Source organism: Erythrolamprus reginae, unplaced genomic scaffold (genome assembly GCF_031021105.1).
Source record: "Erythrolamprus reginae isolate rEryReg1 unplaced genomic scaffold, rEryReg1.hap1 H_46, whole genome shotgun sequence".
Classification (NCBI taxonomy): Eukaryota; Metazoa; Chordata; class Lepidosauria; order Squamata; family Dipsadidae; genus Erythrolamprus; species Erythrolamprus reginae.
This window is the reverse complement of record NW_027248502.1, coordinates 112,884-136,750: the sequence shown is the minus strand read 5'-3', so window position 1 is coordinate 136,750 and position 23,867 is coordinate 112,884. Positions and strand designations below refer to the sequence as shown.

The 23,867-nt window shown below is 41.0% G+C and overlaps 1 protein-coding gene across 1 annotated transcript; it reads left to right on the top strand.

The window, feature by feature from the left end:
- Nucleotides 1-380: 380 nt before the first annotated feature.
- On the top strand, nt 381-21,518 carry LOC139155689 (cytochrome P450 2J2-like). The gene is made up of 9 exons (XM_070730930.1): nt 381-551; nt 4,720-4,789; nt 6,521-6,655; nt 9,187-9,347; nt 12,666-12,842; nt 16,518-16,659; nt 17,004-17,191; nt 18,668-18,809; nt 21,328-21,518. The coding sequence occupies exons 1-9, from the start codon at nt 381-383 to the stop codon at nt 21,516-21,518; spliced, it is 1,377 nt and encodes a 458-aa protein (XP_070587031.1).
- Nucleotides 21,519-23,867: the final 2,349 nt, after the last annotated feature.

Sequence of the window (23,867 nt, the reverse complement as noted above, 5' to 3'; positions counted from 1 at the left end):
TGCTGATCCGGCCCTTGAAGAAATCTATTTTGATATCCCTGGTTTAGATCATATACCAAATTGGAACTGCGGAGTATATTTGCCTTTCTTATTAGACCTCCCTCCCAATTCCTTCAACTATGTGAGCAATGCATGTTGGAATTAACCATATCTCACAAGGTACGCACACGTAGATGGTGGTTTTAACACCTGACAGCTGACCTTGAAGGTTGCTTATTAGTCTAATGGTGTCAGTGACTTTGCACTTTCATTTAAAAGGCCAGTCGTGGGCTGAACTGAAAGAACTGGAAAAGTTTCTGAGGCCGGAGAGGGAAGAAGGCTCGGCACATCTGCATGTAAAGTTTGACAAGTCCAGGCAAAGAAAGAGAGGAAAAAGGAGAATGTCTATAACAGAGCTCTTCTCGGTCGCCATCCTCCTGAGTCTTTTGATGTTCTACCTCCTAAGGCAATTCTGGTTCCGCAGTCGTTATCCTTCGGGATGGCTCCCACTGCCTGCCACCGGAAGCTTATGGCAAGCGGGCATCAGGCTTTACCAAGAGACTCGGTCTAAGGTAACCCTTCTGAATTAATTGCTAAATTAAATCGGTTGCATTCGGTGAGTTAAAGGATTTGGGGAGAGAACCGTTTTCCATTGAACGATATTGTTGCGGCCCTATTTGGACCGGGAGTCACTGCTCACAGTCGCTCATGCCCTCATCACCTCAAGATTCGATTACTGCAACGCTCCCTACATGGGGCTACCTCTGAAAAGTGTTCGGAAACTTCAGGTCGTGCAGAACGCGGCCGCGAGAGCCATCGTGGGGCTTCCTAGATTCGCCCACGTTTCTGCAACACTCCGCGGTCTGCATTGGCTGCCGATCAGTTTCCGGTCACAATTCAAAGTGTTGGTAATGACCTTTAAAGCCCTGCATGGCATTGGACCAGAGTACCTCTGGAACCACCTGCTACCGCACAAATCCCAGCGACTGATAAGGTCCCACAGAGTTGGCCTTCTCCGGGTCCCGTCGACCGAACAATGTTGTTTTAGGTTTAGGTTTATTGGATTTATATGCCGCCCCTCTCCGCAAACTCGGGGCGGCTCACAACAATAATAAAAAACAGTACAGTACATAATACCAAATCCAATGCCCACCCATCTAGTTACAATTTAAAATTAATAATCTCATAAAAACAGTATATATATAAAAAACAGGCACACAGTCAATCAATCAAGGCTCTTCCCCTGCGGGCCCCAGGGGAAGAGCCTTCTCTGTGGCAGTCCTGGCCCTCTGGAGTCAACTCCCCCCTGGAGATTAGAACTGCCCCCACACGCCTTGTCTTTCGTAAATTACTCAAGACCCATCTATACCGCCAGGCATGGGGGAGTTGAGACACCTTTCCCCCAGGCTTTTTTATATTTATGTTTGGGTATGTATATGTTGTTTGCTTTTTAAAAAATACAATAGGGTTTTATATGCTTTTTAATATTAGATTTGTTTTTATTATTGTTGTGAGCCGCCCCGAGTCTTCGGAGAGGGGCGGCATACAAATCTAATAAATTGAACTGAATTGAATTGACATCCTTGGCAGAAGTAGGTTCGAGATCACCTTTAGCTGCATGAGTCCCAGTGCCCGGTCAGGTCCCATAGAGTCAGCCTTCTCAGGGTCCCGTCAATCAGACAATGTCGTTTGGTGGGGCCTAGGGGAAGAGCCTTCTCTGTGGGGGCCCCAGCCCTCTGGAATCAGCTCCCCCCGGAGATTCTCACTTCCCCTCCACCCTCCTCGCCTTTCGCAAAAGTTTAAAGACCCATTATGCCGCCAGTCACAATTCAAAGTGTTGGTTATGACCTATAAAGCCCTTCATGGCATCGGACCAGAATATCTCCGGGACCGCCTTCTGCTGCACGAATCCCAGCGACCAGTTAGGTCCCACAGAGTTGGCCTTCTCCGGGTCCTGTCAACTAAACAATGTCGGCTGGCGGGACCCAGAGGAAGAGCCTTCTCTGTGACGGCCCCGACCCTCTGGAACCAGCTCCCCCTGGAGATTAGGATTGCCCCCACCCTCCTTGCCTTTTGTAAACTCCTTAAGACCCACCTCTGCCATCAGGCATGGGGGAACTGAGACATCTCCCCCAGGCCTATATAGTTTATGCATGGTATGTTGGCCAGCATTTCTCAAGCTATTTCTAAAACTTCATTCAGAGGATGTTCTGTTTGTCAGAGTAGTTTTTCCGGAACTGAAGCCACTATGATATCAACCATAGTAGATTGAACAAATAATACAACAGCCAGCCCAGATGTTTATCTTTTTGGGTGTTTGCAACATCTCGTTATGTAATGCATTGGCATCTTTCAATCTTGAAAGACCATGGTATCATGCTCTGGATTCGTTATGCAATATGTCCTAGATAACGATACATTGCAATAATTTTATTGCTTTAAATGTGGTTTTATATTTTATAAGCCATCTTGAGTTGCCATGGGTGAATAGGCGGCGATATAAATTCAAAATCGAATGACCTAAGTGCTAAAGCCCACTGCAACAACATCGCCAAAAAAGCATCTAGAGTTGTTAACCTGATCCTACGCAGCTTCTGCTCAGGCAATCTCACACTACTCACAAGAGCTTACAAAACTTTTGCCAGACCTATACTAGACTACTGCTCATCTGTCTGGAACCCACACCACATCTCAGACATCAACACCCTTGAAAATGTCGAAAGATATTTCACCAGAAGAGCCCTTCACTCCTCCACTCGAAACAGAATATCCTACGAAAATAGACTAACAATCCTGGGCCTAGAAAGCCTAGAACTACGGCGCCTAAAACACGACTTGAGTATTGCCCACAAGATCATATGCTGCAACGTCCTACCGGTCAATGACTACTTCAGCTTCAACCGCAACAACACAAGAGCACGCAACAGATTCAAACTTAATACGAACCGCTTCAAACTTGACTGTAAAAAATATGATTTCAACAATCGAGTTATCAAAGCGTGGAACTCATTACCGGACTCAATTGTGTCAACTCCTAACCCCCAACACTTCTCCCTTAGATTCTCCACGATTGACCTCTCCAGGTTCCTAAGAGGCCATTAAGGGGCGTACATAAGTGCACTGGTGTGCCTTTCGTCCCCTGTCCAATTGTCTTTCCTTTCTTTCTCCTATCCTATATACTCTCTTCCTTTCATATATCCTCTCCTCTAAGTTCACTTTCACCCTCATTTATATTATCACCTATCTTCCTATGTATTTGTGTATTGGACAAATGAATAAATAAATAAAAAATAAAAAATAAAGAAACCTCTGAAGGTTTATGCAGATCCTTGAATTCCCAAGCCAACGATAGGTGGCTGAAGAATTCTGGGATTTGAGCCCCAAACATCTTAAATCTGCTAAGATTGTGAAATACTGAAATAGAGATGGGCAAAGCTGCCTACATCTTGCCTGGAGCAGAATGAAAGTGTGGATGGATTCCAGGGAAGAAAGGTATAAAATTAACTTTTTGTCTAAGAAGGAAAGCAAAATAAATCCTTAATGCTAAGGTGACAAGATGTCCTGCTTCTGGGGGGACAGTCCTGATTTCTAACAATTTGTCCCGCATCCCGCGGCGTTTTTAAAAACTCCCGATTTTTGGAAAGAGGCGGGACTCAGAGCCTGGAGTTGGAGTTGATTTGATGCGAGCCGCGACCAATCAGGAGTTTCCTTCTGCCCTCCTCAGCCTCAGCGGATTGAGTGCGCCTCGCGCCAGAGTGACGGATCCTCTCCCGACACCAATCGCGAAAGGCGGGGCTTTTTTGTTATTCTTTTTTTCTTACTACTGTGTATTTTACAAAAGGGGCTACTCAAAGGAATCAATACATTTGTGCTCTAAAACTAAAACTAGAAAAGAATATTCTCATTCCTTTGTAACTTTCTTATAACTTATAACTTTTGAGTCTGCGGAGAGGGGCGGCATGCAAATCTAATAAATTATTATTATTATTATGTCAGTACAACACAGCAAATGAGATCACTATGCTGGATTTCGTATTTCATCACCAGTCGGGCGCTTCCCAAGCACCTAGGACTGAGTGATGTAGCGGCGAATTATGTTTGCCAATCCCAGTAAAGCGGCCTTTTGCAATTGACAGATGGAGATTTTGTCAATTCCAATGGTTTTCAAATGTCCACTGAGATCCTTTGGCACTGCGCCCAGTGTGCCAAGTACCACTGGGTCCACTTTCACTGGTTTATGCCAGAGTCGTTGCAGCTCGATTTTTAGATCTTCATATTTCGCCAATTTCTCTAGCTGCTTCTCCTCAATTCTGCTGTCTCCTGGGATTGCGATGTCGATGATCCATACTTTCTTTTTCTCCACGATCACAATGTCTGGTGTGTTATGCTTCAGAATTCGGTCAGTCTGAAGTCGGAAGTCCCACAGTAGTTTTGCTTGCTCATTTTCGACCACTTTTTCAGGCTTATGATCCCACCAATTCTTTGCTCCTGGTAAATGGTAGTTCCAGCACAAGTTCCAGTGGATCATCTGTGCCACAGCATCATGTCTATGCTTGTATTATTATTATTATTATTATTATTATTATTATTATTATTATTATTATTGCCGTGGACAGAAAGGTAGGGGTGAGTAGGACTGAAAGTTTCCCAGCAGGAGAAGTTGAAAGTTCAAGTTTTACTTGAAATCCCACACCCAAGAATAAAACTTAAAATAAATCTTTTTATGTTGGTCCAAAACAGCAGATGAAAGAAGAAACCAGCAGTCCTAAGATCTCCATGACTCCTTACGGTAGCATATTCAACGACAAAGGTAAGTGTTTATAAAATATAGAATTAGAATTAGAATTAGAATTAATTAGAATTAGAATTAGAATTAATTAGAATTAGAATTAGAATTAGAATTAGAATTAGAATTAATTAGAATGAATTAGAATTAGAATTAGAATTAGAATTAGAATTAGAATTAGAATTAATTAGAATTAGAATTAGAATTAGAATTAATTAGAATTAGAATTAGAATTAGAATTAATTAGAATTAATTAGAATTAGAATTAGAATTAGAATTAGAATTAGAATTAATTAGAATTAGAATTAGAATTAGAATTAATTAGAATTAGAATTAGAATTAATTAGAATTAATTAGAATTAGAATTAGAATTAGAATTAGAATTAAAATTAAAATTAATTAGAATTAGAATTAGAATTAGAATTAGAATTAGAATTAATTAGAATGAATTAGAATTAGAATTAGAATTAGAATTAGAATTAATTAGAATTAGAATTAGAATTAGAATTAGAATTAATTAGAATTAGAATTAGAATTAATTAGAATTAGAATTAGAATTAGAATTAGAATTAGAATTAGAATTAATTAGAATTAGAATTAGAATTAGAATTAGAATTAGAATTAGAATTAGAATTAGAATTAGAATTAGAATTAATTAGAATTAGAATTAATTAGAATTAGAATTAGAATTAGAATTAGAATAGTGTTTCCCAACCTTGGCAACTTGAAGATATTTGGACTTCAACTCCCAGAATTCCCCAGCCAGCATTTGCTGGCTGGGGAATTCTGGGAGTTGAAGTCCAAATATCTCCAAGTTGCCAAGGTTGGGAAACACTGGAATAGAATAAGCTAAATGAATATAGGATTCACTTCAATGGGCTACAAATAAACCTACGCATTAGAATTATTAGACCTTCCTACAGACATCAGTTCTTTCTATTTGTAACATTCAGGTGCTTCAAATTAATAAGGAAAAGGAAGATCAAGAGGAGACAGAGTTTTATGAAATTTGGAACAAAGTGTATACAGTATATGGATAAATAAGAAGAAGAAGTAAAAGTAAAAAGTATAGGAGAATAGTAGAAGTATGAATATGTTTTAAATTTTGTGTTAGATGTAGTTTATATATGACGATTTATTATATAATGTTAAATACATGTCTTCTTTTCATTCAAAGTAATAAGTAAATTTAAAATATTTACAATGTATTCTTTTTCCTGTATTGAAATTTATCTTCTAGAATAAGCGGGGAAATTGCAACCCCACCTTTATTATTGTTTATTTGTTAAATGTTTGTTTATTATGTTAAATGTTTGTTTGTCAGTTTTGTCTATTTTATGAAAATTAATAAAATTTATTGGAAAAAAAAAGAGGAAAAGGAAGAGATGTACGTTGCGTGTTGGCAGCCAGTCTGTATTAGGGACTCTACCACTGAGTTCTATAATGAAGAATCTTATCTTTTCAGCCACTCTATATTTCCACCTCTTTTCCTTGGAGTACTCACTAGGCTGAACAGCTCCTCTGCATACTGGAGATGGGTCTTACACGGCTCATTTATTTTGCTAATGCAAAACACAAAGAAAAAGAATGAATTTAAGATGGAACATTTGCGAGAAAATTTAACTGGCAGACTCTTTTGTCCTGAATATGAACTAGGTTTTGAGGGGTTGACAAATAAATATTGCATTATTTTATCAATTGATTGATTTCCCCTGTAAGAGGTGTCTTTATTTTCTTTTACTTTGGTATTTTTAGGTGGAGAAATATGGAAGCAGCAAAAAGAAATTGAACAGCTCATTTTGTCAAAGCAGGAGAGAGAAAAGAAAGGAGTGGAGAGCCTGGTGGAACAGGAGGCCCCTCGGCTGGCGGAGGCTTTTGCACGTGTCAATGGTAGGTAGAATTAGGAGGTTGCACCGGGCCTTATTTTGCTCTACTCAAGTGTCCATAGAGTCTCTGCTTACTTTGATATACAATTTGGCACCTTTTCAGTTATATTCTAATATCTATTTATCATCTACCTACCTACCTACCTACCTACCTACCTATCATCTTATCTATCTACCTACCTACCTACCTACCTACCTATCTAATCTCTCTCTAATATATCTATCTATCTATCTATCTATCTATCTATCTATCTATCTATCTATCTATCTATCTATCATCTTATCTACCTACCTACCTACCTATCTATCTATCTATCTATCTATCTATCTAATCTCTCTCTCTCTAATCTATCTATTATCTATCTATCTATCTATCTATCTATCTATCTATCTATCTATCTATCTATCTAATCTATCTATCTAATCTATCTAATATCTGTCTCTCTCTCTCCTATCTATCTATCTATCTATCTATCTATCTATCTATCTATCTATCTATCTATCATCTTATCTACCTACCTACCTCTCTAATCTATCTATCTATCTATCTATCTATCTATCTATCTATCTATCTATCTATCTATCTATCTATCTATCTATCTATCTATCATCTTATCTACCTACCTACCTACCTACCTACCTACCTACCTATCTATCTATCTATCTATCTATCTATCTATCTATCTATCTATCTATCTATCTAATCTCTCTCTCTCTAATCTATCTATCTATCTGTCTGTCTGTCTTTCTGTCTGTCTATCATCTAATCTATCTAATATACAGTGGTACCTCGAGATACGAGTTTAATTCGTTCCGGACCTGGGCTCTTAAGTCGAGCAGCTCTTATCTCGAACGACTTTTCCCCATAGGAATTAATGTAAATAATTTTAATTGGTTCCAGCCCTCAAAAAACTCACAAAGTTAGTCTAAATTATGCAGAAAGACATGTTTTTAATGAAGAAATGTACATGTACATATAAATGAATAATGAAGTTTCTTTCACTTAACTTGTAAACTTTCTTAAACTTTTAAATTTACATATGTTCAACTTCTCTGCCACCCAATCCTGTAGGACAGAGGTCCCCAACCCTTTTTGCACCAGGGACCGGCTTTAAGCGATCAAGAGAGGAATGGGTGAATGAATGGACGGAGGGTGGGAAGGAAGGGGTTGGGGGGATTCTGGAAAGCCCCCCAGGCCGGCAGCGACCTTTTAAAACAGCCGCGCCGTTTGCGAGCTAACTCCTGAAGCCAAACGCTAAAGGCGAACTTCCGCGTCCTGGGCTCTCAGCAAGGGGGTTGCATGAGAGACGTGGCAGTGTTCTCTCAGCGGAGGCTGGCGAAGGTGATATTCAATGTCGGGGGCGCACGGGCGGTTGCGCGCGCTCCCTATCTCCCTGCTAGCCCACTTGGAATGTGAAATTCAAAACAGCGTTGGGATCCCCCCACCCCCAGCAGAAGCCAAGGACCCCCAGAGTGGGGCGGCAGGGGAGGCGACCGCCTCTCCACTCACCAAGTGCCGGGATACGAGCTGAGAAGAGCCGGGCTGGCTTACTTTCCTTCCTTTCCTCGCTGATGCAGAGCCACTCGAACAAAGCGTCACACCACCCTGACGCTTTTGGCGGCAAAAGAGCCCAGTGTCGCTTCGGAAGCCGCCGAAAGCGTCAGAGGGGCGCGACGCTTTGTTCGAGTGGCTCTGCATCAGCGCGGGAAGGAAGGAAAGTAAGCCAGCCCGGCTCTTCTCGGCTCGGATCGCGGATTTGAGCTCGGGAGACGAACAAAAATGTCTCTCCTCTCCCAGCTCTTATCTCGAGTAGCTCTTATCTCGAGCAGCTCTTATGTCGGGGTTCCACTGTATATATATATATATCTATATCTAATCTATCTATCTATCTATCTATCTATCTATCTATCTATCTATCTATCTATCAACTACTCGGTTACTAAAGTTGTATTTCCTGCAGTCAAGTTTGGAGCAGTTTACTTTAAGGTTGTATCTGTTGTGTGCTCGTGTGTTGTTGTGGTTGAAGCTGAAGTAGTCATTGACAGGAAGGACGTTGTAGCAGATGATTTCATGGGGTATGCTTAAGTCGTATTTAAGCTTTCTAAACCTGGGATTGTAAGTCTAGTTGCGTTGGGTATTCTGTCATGAGTGGAGGGCTCTTCTAGTAAAATATCTCTGGACATTTTCTAGAGTGTTTATGTCCAAAATGCAGTGTGGGTTCCAGGCAGATGAACTGTATTCAAGGATTGGTCTGGCAAAAGTTTTGTATACTCTGGTTAGTAGTGTGAGATTACCGGAACAGAAGCTACGTAGGATTAGGTTAACCACTCTTGAAGCCTTTTTGGTAATGTTCAGTGAAACTTTAGTGATTTACTTAACAACTGAGGCAAGAAAGTTTGCAAAAATGGGTCAAAACTCACTTAACAAATGTCTCAGTTAATAGCATAAACCTTGGGCTCAATTGCAGTTGTAACTGGAATACTACCTGTATTAAGGAGAAAGTGGAAAATATTTATCAATCATTTCATTTGCAGGGCAACCATTTGACCCTTTGAACAACATCATTGCTTCCCTTTCCAAAATGGTCTGGAGTGTGAGTTTCGGTGACCGTTCCCCTCTTGAAGACAAGGAGAGCCAACAATTGACGGACGCCATTGAGTCTGCTGTGAAATCTGGAGGGAGCTTTGTTTATACTGTAAGTCATTCTCTGCTTTATTACTGTAGCAGATTGTTCTGCAACACTTAATAATAGTCATAGGGTACTATAGCAATAGATGCATATAAGCGGCATGTTCTCCCTTGAGAGGGAAGATACTACAGTTTAATATTACAAAGTACAGAAAGATGATAAAAATAATTATCTTCATGCTCATCGTGAAGAATGGAAAGAGGTGAAGATACCCTCACACACACACACACACAAGGAGGGGGGGGGAAGATTAGATTAGATTTATTGGATTTATATGCCGCCCTTCTCCGCAGACTCGGGGCGGCTCACAACAATGGCAAAACAATACCTAGTAACAAATCCAATACCCACCAATCCAATTTCAATTTTAAGCTAAAAAATTCATAAAAATCAACCCCAGAATATTAAAAAACAAGCACACAATCAATCCAACACCAAAACAATATGGGCAAGGGGGAGATGTTTCAGTTCCCCCATGCCTGACGGCAGAGGTGGGTTTTAAGGAGTTTGCGAAAGGCAAGGAGGGTGGGGGCAATCCTAATCTCAGGGGGGAGTTGGTTCCAGAGGGTCGGAGCCACCACAGAGAAGGCTCTTCCCCTGGGTCCCACCAGACGACATTGTTTAGTCGACGGGACCCGAAGAAGGCCAACTCTGTGGGACTGAACCGGTCGCTGAGATGCGTGCGGCAGAGGCGGTCCCGAAGAGAGAGAAAGAGAGAGATAGAAATCTGAACACCAAGCATGACTTAACATCACAAAGAAAAGAATAATTGAAATTCCCGGCTAGATCATTGCCAAAATAGCAATTTGCTGAAGCAAATGGTTCATTTTGCTTCATTATTTGAACTACTGCAGCTTTTAAGCAGCAGTTTAAGCAGAAGCTACAAAAGAGATGATGCACCCTACCTCAAATAATTAAGTTCCTGACAAAGTGTTTTCCTTCACTTCTGCTCCTGTTTTAGTAAAAGGACCAGTCTAATTTTTTTTCTAGCAGAAAAGCAGTGGTAACCAGAGTGTGCATCTCTTCCACACATACAAATCTAGGGAAATGCATATGGATTTCTGTGCTCACAGCTTGTGGAGGCTACAATCACAACATGAGGATTCATTTTCTGTTTTCCTAAATTGAAATTGTGAATTGGTGGTCTGACAATTTTTGGTCGTCATGATGCAAAAAAGGATGTTGAGATTCTAGAAAAAGTGCAGAGAGAAGAGAGACAAAGATGATGAGAGGACTGGAGACTAAAACATATGAAGAACTGTTGCAGGAACTTTTGCATGGCTAGTTTAATGAAAAGCTGTTGGCTTGTGTCGGTATAGCTAGGCTATGAAACCTTCGACATCACCGAGCAGAGAATTTTAACAGAGCGTGGATGTGTGATAAAGCCAAGACACAGACTTACGGTAGTTAAATAAGTATTATTTACATATAACAATGTCGCTTGGCGGGACCCAGAGGAAGAGCCTTCTCTGTGGCGGCCCTGGCCCTCTGGAACCAACTCCTCCCAGAGATTAGAATTTCCCCCACCCTCCTTGCCTTTCGAATGTTGCTTAAAACCCACCTCTGCCGCCAGGCATGGGGGAATTGAAATACTCTTTCCCCCTAGGCCTTTACAATATTATGCATGGTATGTCTGTATGTATGATTGGTTTTTATATAATGGGCTTTTAACTGTTTTTAGTATTGGGTTTTGTTATATATTGTTTTATTGCTGTTGTTAGCCGCCCTGAGTCTGCAGAGAGGGGCGGCATACAAATCTAATAAATGAATGAATGAATGAATGAATAAATAAACAAAACATAGAAACAATCCAGAATAAGCAGGAAGCAAATACAGGATAATAAGCACTGAGCAATTACAAGATTAGAAGCACAAAGCAAAATACAATATAGATAATAAGCACAAAACTTATACAAGAAGATACGCACGAAGCATAAACACAACTCCCCTTTCTCAAGGCAAAGAGAATGACCGCACAGAAAAATGTGCATCACAGCCTCATTTGAGGGATGGAATACTGGCGCCCTCTAATGACGTACCAGCTTAGAATATTATTAACCCTTTATGTACAGGTTTTACAGTAGCAACTGTAACATTTAAAGGGACAGTACAAGTTTACAGTGGCAAACCCTAACACACATGTACTCCTGTACTAACAATAGCCGTGTTCTGATATCTCAGGGTTTGCCACAAAGAAGAGAGAGTCAGGCTATTCTCCAAGGCACCTGAGGGTAGAACAAGAAGCAATGGGTGGAAACTAAACAAGGAGAGAAGTAACTTAGAACCAAGGAGAAATTTTCTGACAGTTAGAACAATGAAGCCTCGGGTGGCGAAATGGCCTTTCCCAATGCGGAAAACCAGATGGCTAGTGCACTGGGGCTGACATAGGGCAAAGACTCACATGCCCTCCGATATGGCTCTGTGTGCCACCTGTGGCACGCATACCATAGGTTTGCCATTACAGCCATAGAAGGTACCCAGAGATTTCATCCGCAACTTCAAAAAATAAAGCAGGTCTATTAAGAAATTCATGGCCTAGGGTGGGTTGGTCCCAGGCATGTGTTCTGTTGGGCTCTCTGGTAGAATCCTCCCAAAAATTCACAGGTACAAATTTCAGACACACACACGTTTGAAAATTCAAAACAATGTTCTTTATAATGAAAATTCACTTAAACCAAGTCCTCTTTTGGTATAGCAAAGAGCACTTGTCTCCAAACAAACTGGTAATTTATACAAGTCCCTTATCAGTTCTGTGATACTTAGCTTGCAGCTGTGAGGCAATTCACAGTCCTTCTTTCACAAAGTGAAACACACTTTGCTCTGGTTTAGTTTCAAAGCGGGGAAAAATCAGCACACAAAAGGTCAAAGTCAGTACAGCAATCACGAAACACAATGATCAGATAATCCTCCTCAATGGCCAAACCCACAGGCTGCTCTTTATAGCAGCCTCACTAATGACCACAGCCCCACCCAACCACAGGTGGCCTCATTTTCTTTGATAATAATCTCTCAGTTGTTGCTGCCTATGCATCGCTCTCCACATGCGTGGCTGTATCATTAACTCTTGTTCCGACTCCAAGGAGGACAGAGATAATTGATCTCCTTCTGAGCTGTCTGCCACACTCTCCTCCTCCCTGTCACTCATGTCTTCTTGGTCAGAGGAGCCTTCATCGGCAGATTCCACCGGGGGGGGCAAAACAGGCCTGCAGCATGTGGATGTTTCCCCCACATCCACAGTCCTTGGGGCAGGAGCTGGGCCAGAGCTAACCACAACAGAATGGGACCCTTGAGAGTGACATTACTTTGCTTGTGTTTTCTCTGCAGTTAGATAAACAGTTCTCATGGCTCTTGAAATATTTGCCAGGGCTACAGAAAAATGCCCTGTCCAGCAAGGAGATGATATTTTCCTTTACAAAGAAGGCGATGCAGAAACATAAAGAAGCAAAGCCAATGAAGGAGCCAGAAGATTTCGTTGATTTCTACTTGTCACAGATGGAGAAAGTAAGTACCGACTACTTATCTATGGCGCTACTTATCTATGGCTCCAGTATCTGAGGGGTTGCTCCAAAAAAGAGGCGATCAACCTATTTTTCCAAGCCCCAGAAAGCAATACAAGAAGCAATGGGTGGAAACTAATCGAGGAGAGAAGGAACCTAGAACTAAGGAGAAATTTCCTGACAGTGAGAACAATTAAACAGTGGAATAACTTGCCTCCAGAAGTTGTGGGTGCTTCATCACTGGAGGTTTTAAAGAAGAGATTAGACAGCTATTTGTCTCGAGTAGTATTAGGGTCTCTGGCTTGAGTACGGGGTTGGGTTAGAAGACCCCTAAAGTCTCTTCCAACTCTGTTATTTTGTTATTTTATTTTCTTACTACTGGGTATTTTGCAAAAGGGGCTACTCAAAGGAATCAATACATTTTCTTGAAATGCCAAGAAGTCATTTGAGTTTCTTCGTTGAGTGGTACCTCTACCTACAGACGCCTCTACATTCATTCATTCATTCATTCATTCATTCATTCATTCATTCATTCATTCATTCATTCATTCATTTACTTGCTTCCCCTCTCTGGGTACTCGGAGTGGCTTACAACATATAAGAAAACAATATACAGTGATACCCCTACCTACAAACGCCTCTACTTACAAACTTTTCTAGATAAGAACCGGGTGTTCAATTTTTTTTGGCCTCTTCTCAAGAACCATTTTCCACTTACAAACCTGAGCCTCCAAAATTGTAACTGGAAAAGGCAGGAAGAAGCTTCCGTGGGGCCTCTCTGGGAATCTCCTGGGAGGAAACAGGGCCTCCACCCTCCCTGCCGTTTCCCCAATCGCATGCATTATTTGCTTTTACACTGATTCCTATGGGGAAAATGGCTTCTTCTTACAGTATTTATTAGTGAAGATTTGAGACTGTTATAACAGATATAAATATAGACATGATTATGAATACAGGAAATGGATACGGATAAATGGGGACAATAGGTGCCTATGTAGACATAGCAGGTGCCCATGTAGGACGGTAGACACATCCTATTTTTTAACATCACACACTTTTTAAACATCACACACTTGCAAAAAGTGTTTTCCCCCTTGCTTGCCACTACCATATTGGTGGCTTGATAACCTTTGTAAGGTCGTTCAGACAGAAAACACACCTGGAAGAACTAGTTTTATATATATTATCTTTAACAGAATCCGGACGAAATTCAGAGTACTGGTTATAGAAACATAGAAACATAGAAGACTGACGGCAGAAAAAGACCCCATGGTCCATCTAGTCTGCCCTTATACTATTTCCTGTATTTTATCTTAGGATGAATATATGTTTATCCCAGGCATGTTTAAATTCAGTGACTGTGGATTTACCAACCATGTCTGCTGGAAGTTTGTTCCAAGCATCTACTACTCTTTTTCAGTCAAATAATATTTTATCACGTTACTTCTAATCTTTCCCCCCAAGATTGTTTGATTGTTCCCTGACTGTGACTCTTTCTCCTGTCTCCTGAGGTCATTCTCTATTACCATTGCAATGCTCTCTGTCAGGTTCAGGGGAACTGTAATCATAGGATATCTAAATTATAGGTGCTTCATCCAAGGTTTCTGCCACTAATTGGCTATTGGGCTATGTTGTAACCATGGAAAGATAAGTAAAGGTTTAATGTTACAGCCCAGGACCCATTTTGTAAGATGTGAAGAAGCAACTAGAGGAGAAGAACAAAGCTGGTCCACAGAAGAGGGGAGAATGGAAGAATCTGGATATAATGCTCCTGTCCTCATATGAACTAACCTAGGACAGTGATGGTGAACCTATGGCATGAGTGCCATCGGTAGCACGTGGTGCCCTATCTACTGGCACATGAGCTGTTGCCCTAGCTCAGCTCCAACGTGCATGTGTGTGCCAACCAGCTGATTTTTGGTTTGCACAGAGGCTCTGGGAGGGCGTTTTTGGCTTCCAGGGAGCCTCCAGAGGGATGGGGGAGGGTGTTTTTACCCGCCTCTGGCTCCAGGGAAGTCTTTGGAGCCCGGGGAAGGCAAAACACGAGCCTACTGGGCCCACCAGAAGTTGGGAAACAGCCATTTCCGGCCTCCAGATTGTCGGGGACTGTAACTTTCTTGCTTGTATCCTTACAATTTATATTGACTGGTTCCTAATATGATTCGATTGCTTATACGTGACAGATTTAGTAGATAAATTATAGCCCACGTGGACTATAATAAATCAAACCTGAGAGTCGATGGATTAAAGTAGAGAAACAGCTTTCAAACGAAGTTACTTTTATGAAGAAAATAAGAAAAATAGCTAATGCCTATTAGAGGCTACATCTTTGAAGACAAAAGAAAGAAGCTGGATTCTTCGGAGAAGAAAGGAAATGATGCAAGTATGACAGGCAGGATTTTACATCATAATGGGTGGAGCTGTTAACTATTTAATTACTGAATGTCTCTGAATGTCTCTGGGGCTGGCAATACACAGCGTGACAATACATACCCAGATTATCATTAAGAGTTGTATCTTATGCTTGTTGACGAACCTATCTTTTCTTTTATGTACATTGAGATCATTTGCACCAAGAAGAATTCCTCGTGTGTCCAATCACACTTGGCCAATTGAATTCTATTCTATTCTGTCCTGTCCTACCCTACTCTGCTCTATTCTATGATGGGAAGAGTACTTGAGTCTTTGGAGAGGGGCGGCATACAAATCTAATAAATTATTATTATTATTATTATTATTATTATTATTATTATTAAAACAGGATCTGAGAAATATCTTTCTAAGCTCACAAAATGTTTGCAAAGATCATCCCACTTCCAACAGAAGAGCAAACCTCTATAGTTCAGGGTTGAACTGTGGAGTGTTTGAGTTTGGTTGTTGGCTTGCTGATGTTTCGTGACGTTACCTAGTTGGGTAATCTAATGTCTCTAAACCAGTGCTTCTCAAATAGTGCCGTGGGCCCCCCTGGAGAGGTGTGGAGCAATGCCAGGGGTAGGGTGGGGAGGCGACCCTGTGGAATGTGCTTTTCTTTTGCTGCAGGGAGTAGGGATTTATTTGCACCAAATAATAACACACAGCACAGAGCAAGAGATATGAAGTGCATATAACAAAACCTTAAGAGACACCATGGAAAAATATTGAACAGGGGTGAAAAGAAAGGAGGAGAGAGACGGAGAGAATGAGACAAACGTAAATTTCCCGAAAGCTAAGATGAGGAAACAGGACGAAGTGTATGTAGCACTTGGGTTCACTGTGTCTATGGTGGGAGACGAGGAAAGATCACTATGTTTACTCTGTCTAAAAATGTTGGCAGCGGACAGCATGAAACCAAATAAATTAACATATCATTTAAACATATTACACCCCAACCATACTGATAAGCTGATAATTTTTTTCAGCGGAAACATGTCAAATATTGCAAATAATCATCCCGGTGGAGTGTTGGGGGGCACGCAAAATGTTTACTTCTTCCTGGGGGAGCATAACAGAAAATAATTGAGAAGCACTGCTGTAAACAAACAAACAAACAAATAAGGAAGCTCGGAGAACACTAAAGATCATAATCAATTTTTAATGAACGTATCGTGTTGTAAAACAGGCAGCTTGCACAATCCTGCAAGGTTTGGCAGACTAGGCGGTGACTTTTAAATGACCTGTTCTTTTCTTTTGCCCCAAACAGAACAAAGGTGGCCAGAATTCTGCCTACAATGAAGAGAACCTGGCTGAATGCATTTTCAACTTCCTTATCTCGGCGGCCGAATCAACCGCAATCACTCTTCAGTGGGCACTGCTGTTGATGGCGTCTCATCCAGATGTTCAAGGTGAGAGAGGGGTAGACCACAGGAAGAAGATGGTTGCTGATCCCAGGTAGAGCAGAGGGGAGAGATTTCATTCATTCATTCATTCATTCATTCAATTTTATTTCTATGCCACCCAACTCCAGAAGGATTTTAGGTGGCTTACAACAGGATATAAAATACATTTTAAAACATCATAAAAGATTTAAGGGGCGTGCATTAGTGCATCAGGGTGCCTTCCATCCCCTGTCCAATTGTCTCTCCTATATCTCATATTTCTTTTCTTCCTTCATAGGTTTGCCTTATTTTGCAAATGTGACATGGGCACAAGCGTTTCCCAAAGTAAAATGTTCTCATTTTCTTTTCAGATAAAGTCCATAAGGAGATAGAAAAGGTTTTGGGTTCTTCAAATGCTGTTAGCCATAAAGATTGGAAGAAGCTGCCTTACACCAGTGCTGTGATTCATGAAATCCAGCGAACCCAACATGCATTCTTATTCAGAATCATCAAACAATGTGCAAAGGATGTAAATATTTTTGGTTTTCTTGCTCCCAAGGTATAGCACAATGGTGGTTTGTTTGTTTGTTTGTTTGTTTATCCATCCATCCATCCATGTATTTATTATTATTATTATTATTATTATTATTATTATTATTATTATTATTATTATTATTTATTAGATTTGTATGCCACCCCTCTCCGTAGACTCGGGGCGGCTCACAGCAATAACAAAGACAATGTAAAAACAAATCTAATAATTAAAAAAAATGCTAAAAACCCATTATTAAAAGCAAACACACACAAACATACCATGTATAAACTGTATAGACCCGGGGAAGATGTCTCAGTTCCCCCATGCCTGACGGCAGAGGTGGGTCTTAAGAAGTTTACGAAAGACAAAGAGGGTGGGGGCAATTCTAATCTCCAGGGGGAGTTGGTTCCAGAGGGTCGGGGCTGCCACAGAGAAGGGTCTTCCCATGGGTCCCACCAAATGACATTGTTTAGTCAACGGGACCCGGAGAAGGCCAACTCTGTGGGACCTAACCGGTCGCTGGGATTCAGATCGTGCAGAATGCAGCTGTGAGAGCAGTCATGGGCTTCCCCAAGTATGCCCATGTTACACCAACACACTGCATTGGTTGCCGAACAATTTCCGGTCACAATTCAAAGTGTTGGTTATGACCTTTAAAGCCCTTCATGGCATTGGACCAGAATATCTCCGAGACCGCCTTCTGCCGCATGAATCCCAGCGACCGATTAGGTCCCACAGAGTTGGCCTTCTCTGGGTCCCGTCAACTGAACAATGTCGGTTGGCGGGCCCCAGGGGAAGAGCCTTCTCTGTGGCGGCCCCGGCCCTCTGGAACCAGCTCCCCCCAGAGATTAGAACTGCCCCTACCCTCCTTGCCTTTCGAAAACTCCTTAAAACCCACCTTTGTCGTCAGGCATGGGGGAACTGAGACATCTCCCCCGGACCTATTTAATTCAATTTATGTATGATATGCTTGTATGTATGTTTGCTTAAATAATGGGTTTTTTAAAATATTTTAAATTGTAAATTATTAGATTTGTTATGAACTGTTTTATTGTGTTGTGAGCCACCCCGAGTCTATGGAAAGGGGCGGCATACAAATCTAATAAATAAATAAAAATAAATAAATTCGTGCAGCAGAAGGCGGTCCCAGAGATATTCTGGTCCGATGCCATGTAGGGCTTTATAGGTCATAACCAACACTTTGAATTGTGACTGGAAACTGATTTATCCATCCATCCATCCATCCATTCAATCATCCATCCATCCATCCATGTACTGTATGTATGTATGTATGTATGTATGTATGTATGTATGTATATACGTATGTACATATTTAGTTAGTTAGTTAGTCAAGCATACATAAAATTGCAGAAAAAGTATAAATATGATTGTGAATGCATAAAATGCATAAACATGGTTATGCATACATGAGAAGTAATTTGAAATGGGATAATTTGGATGCTCTGAGTCAACCTTTTTTTAAAAAAAAATTACTTCCAGGGAACTTTTCTTAACCCGGATCTGAATTCTGTATTACTTGATCCCAAACTATGGGAGACACCTGAACAATTCAACCCAAGTCATTTTTTGGACAAGGATGGAGAATTTGTTGCCAAGAAAGAATTTCAACTCCTTGCTGGAGGTAAATATAAAAGTGATTTATTGTCATATAGACCAGTGATAGCAAACCTATGTCATCCATACCACCTGTGACACACGGAGCTATATATGCTGGCACACAAGCCGTTGCCCTAACTCTGCTCTGGTGCGCATGTGAAGGCCATCCAGCAGATTTCCAGCTTGCATTGAGGTTCTGGGAGGACATTTTTGGCCTTCAGAGGGCCTCTGGGGAGAAGGGGAAGCCATTTTAGCTGCCTTAGGCTCCAGGAAAACCTCTGGAGCGTGGGAAGGGTGAAAATTGGCCTATTGGGACCACCCGAAGTCGGGAAATGGGGGAATGGATTGATCATGTGCGCATGCACAGGGGCTGGGGCAGCATGGGGGGGGATCACATGAGCATCTGCAGGGGGCAGGGGGGGTATTGAGTTATGGTTGTGCGCACACAGTAGCTTGCGTGTGTGTTTTTGGCACCCGAGGGAGAAAAGGTTCGCCATCACTGATATAGACGATGCGATTTTTAACTGTTGTTCATAAAATCATACCGCACAATGTACTCCCTGTTAGCGACTACTTCACCTTTAACAACAATAACACAAGAGCCCTTCACTCCTCCACTCGAAACAGAATACCCTACAAAAGTAGACTAACTATCCTGGGTCTTGAAAGCTTAGAACTGCGGCGCCTAAAACACGATTTAAGTATTGCCCACAAGATCATATGCTGCAACGTCCTTCCGGTCAACGACTACTTCAGCTTCAACCGCAACAACACAAGAGCACGCAACAGATTCAAACTTAATATTAACCGCTCTAAACTTGACTGTAAAAAACATGACTTTAACAATAGTCGAAGCGTGGAAGTCATTACCGGACTCAATAGTGTCAACTCCCAACCCCCAACATTTCTCCCTTAGACTATCCACAATTGACCTCTCCAGGTTCCTAAGAGGTCAGTAAGGGGCGTACATAAGTGCACTGGTGTGCCTTTCGTCCCCTGTCCAATTGTCTTTCCCTATCTCATATATCATATATATTCTCTCCCTCTCATCTACTTCTCTTCTTTTTTACTTACTATCTTTATATATATTACTTAATGTCTATTCTCTTCCATATGTATTGTATATTGGACAAAGAATAAATAAATAAATAAATAAATAAATAAATAAATAAATAAATAAATTTTAAAAAAATGAAATGTAAATCGTTCCAAACTAGACTGCAGAAAATATGATTTCAGCAATAGAGCAGTCAACCCCTGGAATTCATTACTGGACTTTGTTGTTTCCTCCCCCAACCCCAAAATCTTCGACCTTACATTATCTACAATAGATCTCCCCCCTTTTCTAAGAGGTCTGTAAGGGGCATGCATAAGTTGCACCTTCGTGCCTACCGTCCCTGTCCTAATGTCTTTGTTATCTTTTCTATCTCTACTTTATACTTTCATTATGTTAAACATATTACAGTATTATATTTGTGAGTGACATAGGGGAAGGTTTGGTAGGGAATGTTTGCCTATTTGCCGATGACTCTAAAGTGTGCAATAGGGTTGATATTCCTGGAGGGGTCTGTAATATGGTAAATGATTTAGCTTTACTAGATAAATGGTCAAAGCAATGGAAACTGCAGTTTAATGTTTCCAAATGTAAAATAATGCACTTGGGGAAAAGGAATCCTCAATCTGAGTATGCATTGGCAGTTCTGTGTTAGCAAAAACTTCAGAAGAGAAGGATTTAGGGGTAGTGATTTCTGACAGTCTCAAAATGGGTGAGCAGTGTGGTCAGGCAGTAGGAAAAGCAAGTAGGATGCTTGGCTGCATAGCTAGATGTATAACAAGCAGGAAGAGTGAGATTGTGATCCCGCTATATAGAGCGCTGGTGAGACCACATTTGGAATACTGTGTTCAGTTCTGGAGACCTCACCTACAAAAAGATATTGACAAAATTGAACGGGTCCAAAGATGGGCTACAAGAATGGTGGAAGGTCTTAAGCATAAAACGTATCAGGAAAGACTTAATGAACTCAATCTGTATAGTCTGGAGGGCAGAAGGAAAAGGGGGGACATGATTGAAACATTTAAATATGTTAAAGGCTTAAATAAGGTTCAGGAGGGAAGTGTTTTTAATAGGAAAGTGAACACAAGAACAATGGGACACAATCTGAAGTTAGTTGGGGGAAAGATCAAAAGCAACGGGAGAAAATATTATTTCACTGAAAGAGTAGTAGATCCTTGGAACAAACTTCCAGCAGACGTGGTTGGTAAATCCACAGTAATTGAATTTAAACATGCCTGGGATAAACATATATCCATTGTAATATAAAATACAGGAAATAGTATAAGGGCAGACTAGATGGACCACGAGGTCTTTTTCTGCCGTCAGTCATCTATGTTTCTATTTGTATGACAAATAAATAGATAAATATAATAAAAATAAATCAATCAATTTGAGAACCGGTAGGGAAGATAAGTGATAATCACCCCTGGTTATCATGAATTGTTGTTTCATGATTATTTTGTAATTATGCTTTCTGTTTCCTCCACAGAGTCAGATGGGTCTTTAAAGGATAAATTAGCAAGAGTGGAGTCCTTCACCTTCTTCATTCATCTGCTCAAGACATTTGTCTTCCAGTTACCAGAAGGAGAGAAGAAAACCAGTGAACAACCTAGGATTGGGTTGACAACATGTCCTCATTCTTATAAAATCTGTGCTGTTGCTCACCGCAAGACATCCTAAATTCTAATTATCAATAGCACGCTCTGATTTTACAATAGCTTTTTCCCACGGTGAGGTTCAATCTCAATTTACTCAATTCAATCTTGAGTAGAAATTCACATAAGGAGTAGCCTCTTTGACGGATTGGATTGCTGAGTCTGTGACGATTGCCTGACACTTTCTTCCTTGTTTCACATTACTAATTTAATATACAATATTTGCGGTGCATAGCACTTTCTGATTACATGCCATGAAGTCATTTTTTAACTCGAGTGACCATAAATATAGATTTTCTCCATGATAATGGACCCCTAATCTGTTAATTCAGGTATCCAATGGTTCACTCATCGATTTGTAATACATAACAATAAATTATCTTTGTATCTTTGAAAAAACCTTGAAGGAGTTTATTAAATAAAGTAGCATTCAGGATATGGTATGTTCTTTTTTACCAGTTGATTAGCAGATAACATTGAGCGTTGCTTTGTCCAATACATAAATACATAGGAAAAAAATAGACATGTGATAATATAAAAAGAGGGTGAAGGTGAACTTAGAGGAGAGGATATATGAAAGGAAGAGAATATATAAGATAGGTGAAAAAAAGGAAAGACAATTGGACAGGGGACGAAAGGCACACCAGTGCACTTATGTACGCCCCTTACTGGCCTCTTAGGAACCTGGAGAGGTCAATCGTGGAGAGTCTAAGGGAGAAGTGTTGGGGGTTAGGGGTTGACACAATGTTAAGAGCAATCTATTATTCAGAAAATGTCTATGCCACGAACACCCTCAATGGTGGTCCACACCTTACGAAAATACAATAAAAATACAATAATAACAATAAAAACAACTAGAGTTGCAGTACAGTGGTACCTCTACCTATGAATGCCTCTACTTACCAACTTTTCTAGATAAGAACCGGGTGTTCAAGATTTTTTGCCTTTTCTCAAGAACCATTTTCCAGTTACAAACCTGAGCCTCTGAAACTGTAACCGGAAAAGGCAGGAAGAAGCCTCCATGGGTCCTCTCTAGGAATCTCCCAGGAGGAAACAGGGCCGGAAAAGGTGGGGAAAAGCCTCTGTGGGTCCTCTCTAGGAATCTCCTGGGAGGAAACAGGGCCGGAAAAGGCAGGAAGAAGCCTCCGTGGGGCCTCTCTAGGAATCTCCTGGGAGGAAACAGGGCCGGAAAAGGTGGGGGAAAGCCTCTGTGGGTCCTCTCTAGGAATTTCCTGGGAGGAAACAGGGCCAGAAAAGGCAGGGAGAAGCCTCCGTGGGGCCAACTCTGTGGGACCTAATCGGCCGCTGGGATTTACGTGGCAGAAGGTGGTCCCATAAGTATTCTGGGCCAATGCCATGTAGGGCTTTGTAGGTCATCACCAACACTTTGAATTGTGTTTGGAAAGTAATCGGCAACCAATGCAGGCCACGGAGTGTTGACAAAACATGGGCATATTTGGGAAGACCCATGACTGCTCGCGCGGCCACATTCTACACAATCTGGAGTTTTCGAACACTCTTCAGAGGTAGCCCCATGACCAGGATTACTGAGAATCTCTATAGAACAATAAATGTACTTATTCTACTGAGAATTTGTCCAGAAAACAGGCACTGCAAATGAGGAACAGTCCCTCCTCATTTAAAAATCTTTTAATTTCTGGAAAGTGGAACACTTCAAGACATTTAAATTGAAACAATCCTGGTTGTAGCAGGCAATTCTGTGAGCATCAGGCATTCAAGTACAAAGGACTTTAGGGGTCAAAACCATCTCTTCAGATTACATCTAGAAAATAAGTGGCAGTCAATGCAGGTCAGAGATAGGTTTATTTATTTTATTTATTTATTTTGTCAAGTGCATATTGCTAGTGTACAAAGAAATAACACTGTTTATATACATGATATTGGTACTAATAAGAGAAAAAACTCAGGACAGGGATGGTAGGTCAAGGTCTTTTTGGAAAGTAGCTGTGTTGTCAGTGAAGTTACAAGATCGATGAAGAGAACACAGTTGCTTGTAATATGGTTGCAAAGGTCATTTATATAGAGCAGTGTTTTTCAACCAGTGTGGTCAAGTGTGCCGCGAAGCTCAGAGAGAGAAAGAAAGCAAGAGAGAGAAAGAGTGAGAGAGAGAAAGAGAACAAGAGAGAGAGAGAGAAAGCAAGAGAGAGAGAGAGAGAGAGGGAGGGAAGGAAGGAGAGAGAGAGAAAGACATAGAGGGAGGGAGGGAGTGAGGGAGAGAGAAAGAGAGCAAAAAAGAGAGGAAGGAAGGAAGAGAAAGTAAGAGGGATGGAGAGAGAAAGAAGGAAGGGAGAGAAAGAGGGAGGGAGAGAGAAATAGAGCTTAAGGGAGGAAGAGAGAGAGAGATTTTTTTGTC

What these genes read in the sequence shown, in the direction of transcription:
- LOC139155689 (XM_070730930.1), top strand. Translation starts at nt 381, where the DNA reads ATGTCTATAACAGAGCTCTTCTCGGTCGCCATCCTCCTGAGTCTTTTG. An exon ending in GTCTCATCCAGATGTTCAAG is followed by an intron (nt 16,660 to 17,003) that starts GTGAGAGAGGGG and finishes TTTTCTTTTCAG; the next exon opens with ATAAAGTCCATAAGGAGATA. An exon ending in ATTTCAACTCCTTGCTGGAG is followed by an intron (nt 18,810 to 21,327) that starts GTAAATATAAAA and finishes TTTCCTCCACAG; the next exon opens with AGTCAGATGGGTCTTTAAAG.